Source organism: Micropterus dolomieu, unplaced genomic scaffold (genome assembly GCF_021292245.1).
Source record: "Micropterus dolomieu isolate WLL.071019.BEF.003 ecotype Adirondacks unplaced genomic scaffold, ASM2129224v1 contig_8758, whole genome shotgun sequence".
NCBI classification, from domain to species: domain Eukaryota; kingdom Metazoa; phylum Chordata; class Actinopteri; order Centrarchiformes; family Centrarchidae; genus Micropterus; species Micropterus dolomieu.
The window spans coordinates 4,490-10,911 of NW_025737744.1; the positions used below are offsets into that span (position 1 = coordinate 4,490).

General features: G+C 36.9%; 1 protein-coding gene across 1 annotated transcript; it reads right to left on the bottom strand.

The window, feature by feature from the left end:
• Positions 1–4,257: 4,257 nt before the first annotated feature.
• LOC123965150 (cytochrome P450 3A40-like) lies at positions 4,258–6,358 on the bottom strand (the record flags this gene model as incomplete). The annotated part of the gene is made up of 6 exons (XM_046041718.1): positions 4,258–4,513; positions 4,636–4,798; positions 4,896–5,122; positions 5,219–5,379; positions 6,039–6,114; positions 6,231–6,358. Coding segments are annotated over 6 exons (851 nt in total), but the record flags the coding sequence as incomplete, so codon positions are not given.
• Positions 6,359–6,422: the final 64 nt, after the last annotated feature.

Consider the following 6,422-nt stretch of genomic DNA (forward strand, 5'->3'; position numbering starts at 1 on the left):
TCATCATTTATTTCAATAGCTTCCATGTCATGTGTCCTACCGACTCCAAACCAATGCCGAATTGTCGTACTACACTAGACAAATCAGACACACCTCTTCATATGAGATTTGAGTACTTGTTTTATTTTATATTCATATTTATTAATAGTTTATGGAAAATAATGCTTTTTTGTTTCAATAGCTTCCATGTCATGTGATTCATGGACTTGTAGTACTACACTAGGCAAATCAGACACACCTCTTCATTTTAGATTTGAGTTCATATTTTATTTTATATTAATATTTATTAATATTATATGGAAGAAAATGCCCCCTTTTTTTTCCAATAGCTTCCATGTCATTTGATTCATGGACTCCAAACCAATGCCGAATTGTAGTACTACACTAGGCAAATCAGACACACCTCTTCAATTTTACATTTCAGTGAGCTTAGGCTGGCAGTGAACATTTTAGTAATATAGGGCCTAACAGTATCCATGTTGGGACTTATACGTTAATTAAGATTTATGTTAATAGAAACGTAGCCTAATTCGGTCGGCATCATGTCTCCCTGAAGACGTAGATTAGAGGCTATTTGCCGTTGCAAATGACTTGTAATAGGCTAATTATTTTGCTATTTAGGGCTGGTCGACAATTGCTACTTCATACGGCCTTTCGTAAACAGAACTATTTGTATACTACACACACAGCCTCCACTTGGAAAGGACTGTCACAAAAGTAAACCGCGAAACTGAGCATTTCCACTTCTATGTGGACTCGGTGGTTTGGAAACTTTATCTCCAACCATTTATAAAGACAGACGACGCATAGGCATACTTACACTGCGATGAGGGTAATGACCAGTGCTATTAAAGTCCAGGTTTCGATGGAAAAGTCGAGAGGAAAGCCCATCTTTCCTCCTGTGCACACCACTGTCGACTGGTCAGTCACAACACTTTTAAGTATATCAGCACCGAGGCGTCCCACACAGTTGGAAAACAAGCACGTTACACAACATCATATCTCGACCATTAGTCCAAACTGGGTTCAATACAGACCACATCTGTGTTGGGCTACTGAAATGTGAATATAGTGACCATTCCCCTATTAAATGACCATTAGCTTTAGTTACCTGCATTAGTCTGAAATCTCTTTCGTTTACTCTTCTTTAAAGTCATTTAATCTTTTAACTGTTTTCTGAAGCCTAAAGGATTTAAATAGTCCTGACACAGTAACGTCCTTATGGTGAAATGCTTGCTTCCTTTTTAACACAAGTTGAAATATTAAGCATTTCTCATTATTTTAGCCACTAATGCATGCTTAATAATTCTAAAGTTAACAAAAGGGAACAGATAAAATACTAAAATGAGGTAGCCTACTACTTGCAAACGATTTTAAACCATGTCCAATTAGATTGACAGTATATGTAAAATATCGAATTCAACAAAGTATGGCAGGCCAGTAGAAATAAGGTATTGTAAGGAGCCACTGTGGGATTAACAACAGAATCATTATTGTGCAGGCCTATTGGCCTTAAAGTTATTGGAATGGGAACAAGGGGAGAAAGAGTGCTTCACATTTAAGTGATGTAGAAACACGTATCCACCTACAACTTTTCTATTTATTTTATGATCTCTTTTTAACAGACGTGGTCTGAAATTTGGCTCAGGTCAAATGGCTTAGAATGGTACTGATAAAGTAGAAGTATTAATATATTTACAATCAAAGGCAGTACTTTACTGTAAGAAGCTTTGTGAGAATAAACAATGACAATGAGAGAAAGTGACACACAAGTATCTTCCCCAGGTATTGCTGACTTGTCAGTAGAAAAGCACAGGTGCAACTATAATAACATTAACGAGGGCTCCGTTCTATTTAACTGTCACACTATAATGTGACAGTTGGCCAGCATGCGCAATAGAATGACCCTAAAACTGAAACACCAAAATAAAATTCATTCATTATTCACTTCTGCTTTTCTGCCTTTAAAACCCGTCAATAATTATAGAGGCCTCCCATTAATTATGTAATCATTAACTCATCCTGTGCTTTATAGCAGCAGACTTGACTGAGTTTTTACGGCTCCTGTTGGTGACAAATGAATATGAATGAATAGTGCACACACCTTTCCAATTGAATTCAAGAGTTGGTTTAACTCACATTTGTTATAAAATTACTTTTGGTTAGTAAGTACTTTTAGCTTTTAGAGAAAATATACTTACTTACTAATAGCTATAATTATTTATTATTAATATTATTACTGCTTTTTCCTGGCTTTCATCACTTACCCAACTTGTCAAGCCCTGTATGCATCATTTTTCTCTAGGTCAAATACTAAGATAACTATGGCACATTTTGACAGTGACAAACAAGTGTTTAACAGTCCACTCCACTCACCTTTGGTCTATTGACCTTTAGCCATCTACATCATGCTGTAATTGCTGCGTTCAGTCAGTTTATGCCTATACCAATGGCTACATGGTAGCCAAAGGGTTTGGGGGAAATTACAGAAAAGTACATGTTACTTCCCATTGACTGTTTGAAAATAACTTAATGTGGGCCTAACATATATAATACGAAATGTTACAAATGCATCTACAATTTTGGATGTATGGTATAAAGATATTCAAATGGTTTACTCAACTGTTAATTATGTCAATAACAAGGTCATATTTAATACTAGAAGTAATTCGCATCATAGTAAAACAAAATGTATTAAGGCTTGGCGATGTGGCTAAAAACCTCTTAATATTAAGTTGTATATCTCAAAAATTATCCATTTTTATTGCAATGTTTTTAATCCCTGTAAATGGCTAACAGGCATTTGCCCAGTTCAGTTTAGATAGTTCAAAATATATTTTATGAAGTTATATATTATAAATTCCATGTCTCCCAGCCCCAAAGGTATCACACAGATGAATGATAGCAAGAACAGCTGAAAAAAATCATATGTGTTCAGTGAAAGAGTCACATCAGCCAAAGTAAAAACGTCAGTAACATCAGTGTCCTCAGTAATGGAGAAAAAAGTATCCTCTCTGCCTGGATCGGCACAGTGAGACAGACTACATGTAGTCTGTCTGAATTCTGTTGGAGAGGTATGAGCGTATAAGAACTGAGCTCTTGATGCCCAAGTCTCCAAGCGATGAAAAATGAGTGAAGAACCAGTGGATTTGGTTGCAAAACCTTTTTTTGTTGTTGTTTAAAATATGTTTACTGCATTAAAGCTTTTGCACTCAAAAAAAGTCTTTAGACTAGAAAGAAAACTTTATCCTTATTTATTTTTAATATCTATGCATTTTCCACTCCAAAAATCACCCCAATAAATCTAGGATGCAGAAAAGAAAAATAGTTTTTCCAATATTGTGCAGTAATTCTGAACACCTCACTGATATGTTACATTAATTCATTTACGCTTTATCCAAAGCGACTTACAATTACTGTCAGAGGTCGCACACCTCTGGAGCAACTAGGGGTTAAGTGTCTTGCTCAGTGTCTTGCTCAGGGACACAGCTCAGGAACACAATGGTGGATGGGTCTCTGACACCAAAGGCATAGTCTTATCCACTGCTCCACTGCCACCCACTGTTAAGTAAAAGTACCTTAGATGACATGAGTAATTAGTTACTTTCCACGACTACCGTAAAATTTTCAAACTGAGCTCAGCTAGTTTGCCTAAAATTACAGATCACACACACATTAGATACAGCTAAAGGTTTGTCACTGCCTGTCTCAACAGTTGACATGTGATAACATATTGCAATTTAATTCTGTTATCACTGCTTTAGAACAGTAATGGTGCTTTCACATTTTGGAATTCTTTAATACGCAAGATATCAAAAAGTTTACAACAAATTACATTGTCCATTAAAATTGATGGAGACAAAACATAGAAGTGTCAGTAAATTTAAATTAAATTTAACATAAACAGTGGTTTGTTTAGAACCAAGTTTTGGCTGTACAGTTTTTCTTACTATAATTATGACATTCATAGTAAATGTGTTTATTGAATTCCTTATTGAATTCTCAAACTTTTTCTGTTCCTTTCAAAAGCAGAAAATAATTTTATGCTTATCAGTCATTAAAATTACTATGGGAGCAACAACTAAAAAAAGGAGCCTGGTTGAATTTGATTGAAATAAAATAAAGGATTCAGGTCAGCACGATAGCATCAGCAATCATAAATCATGTTCATTCAACATAGTTTCCCCCTGGTCATCCACGCCCCCACACTCCCCCCTCTTCTGCAGTGGTTCTATGACCCCCCAGGTTGGCCTGCCCTCCAGTTAGAGAACCACTGCTATAGGTAAATGGTTAGTTTGTGTGTTTCTTTACATATTTCTATAAGAGATACTTGAGGCAGAATAAACTGGTGACTTGATTTGAAAGTGAAGCAGATTAATAGTGAGAACTGGCATGTTTCAGATAATCAGAGTTAACTTTAGGTCGAATCGGCAACAGTTGTTCTGGGCTCCAGCTTCAGTTTGATGGGATTCTTGGGTAAGAGAAATCCTTCACTTGCCAGCTCCATTGGAACCTAGGAAAACAAGAAATGTGACACAAATGAAGCCCTACCCAACCTTAAATCCACTGTCACTCAATCATACACAAAAAGCTGTCACTGGTTTAAGGTCGTAAATACTGAAAATGTCTTCTCACATGTGTCTCCTTGCACGTGACAAAGCTGAACTTCTGTAGGATCTCCACTATGGCCAACTTCATCATCAAGAGAGCAAATCGCATGCCAATACAGTTTCTTGGCCCTGCTCCAAATGGTAGGAAGGCATAAGGATCTATGTTGTCTTTGTTCTCTTTGCGGAATCTTAAAAAAATGAAACACAAACATTTTAAGGTGATTAGCCAAATGACTCAGTTTAGGTAAAATCTAATCTTAACTTGTCATTGATCCAGTAAAGTACCTTTCAGGTTTGAACTTCTCAGGCTCAGGCCACAAAGTAGGGTCACGGTGGAGAGTGTAAACTGGTATCATGATGACGGTTCCTTTAGGGATAGTCACACCATTCACTTCCACAGAAGCCTTTGCAACTCTCTCTAATCGACTAGCAATAGGGTAAAGCCTCAATGACTCATTCACCACCATGTCGAGGTATTCCATCTGCATCAGGGCTTCATAGGTTGGCTGACCCTGGAGGGAGGTAAAGTATGAAAGTAGTTACAGGCTGGTAGCACAGAAACAGCTGCTGATACAAAGTTACAGTAGAAAAAACAATACTCATGTCACCTTTTCTGGGAAGGTTTCATCAATCTCATCTTGTAGGGTCTTTTGGATCTGAGGGTGGGTTGCCAGGTTATACGCTAAAAATCCCAGTGAGCTGCTACTGGTTTCATAGCCAGCAAAGATGAAAAACATGGCCTGAGAAAGGATCTCGTGATCTGTCAGCCCTGCAACACAAACACACAATGATTAAACTACTATCACTATCATGATAATAGTCAAAGTAACGGCTCGCAACTTTGTGGTCTATAAAGGCTCAACATGCATTAGTGCTAGTATTATGATCGAGTGGTCTTTCCTTTTTTTGCTTAACATGAATGTTGACAAACGTGGTCAAAGTTCTGAAATATCTGCCAAAAAATCAGTTCCTGGATAAATGCAGCTTTTAAAAACCACTTTAAATAGCTGTACACAAGATACATCCTATAATACACATACTATGAAACATCCAACTTGAGCACAATGAAAAGCAATGGATTTTTCTTAAAGAAGAATGTGACCCATGATATATTGAAAGTGACCCTTCAGCCACGACTACACAAAGTCATGAGCTTAAATTCCTTTTCTAATATCTGACTCGAAAATTATGGCACAGAGTGACGATGGCCTGTCACTGGTCGCTAACTTGGATTTTAAAATTGGAAAAATAACCACCATAAAACATACTGTAATAAACACATACTGAAAACATCCAACTTTAGCACGATGAAAGAAAAAGGATTTTTCTTAAAGAAGAATGTAACCCATGATATATTGAACATGACCCTTCAGCCACGACTACACAAAGTCATGAGCTTAAATTCCTCCATTTGGTTTATGTTTCTACCTTTTTGGGAGCTTGTATCCTCTTTGTTCTCCGAAATCTGAGAGTCCACCATCAACTGCATGAAGTCCACTCGGTTCTGCAAGATAAAACATCCTATTTTGATTTTCCAATTTGTTTTTAAGGGAAAGGTTAGTAATACTAAATACAAAACACAACAACCAACATCAAATCCATTGTAGCTATACACTTTACTTTGTGTTCATTCTTCTTCCGGTCTGATTTGACCTTCTTTAGAAAGTTGTAGAAGTAATCAGACACTTCAGCAGGGAACAAGGACACATTCATCTTCTCAAAAATAGGCCGCATGAATGGAAACAGAGCTAAAATGAATAAGAAAACATATAGTTAATTCAGGGCTCAAGTGGGCAAGATAGACATTCTGGT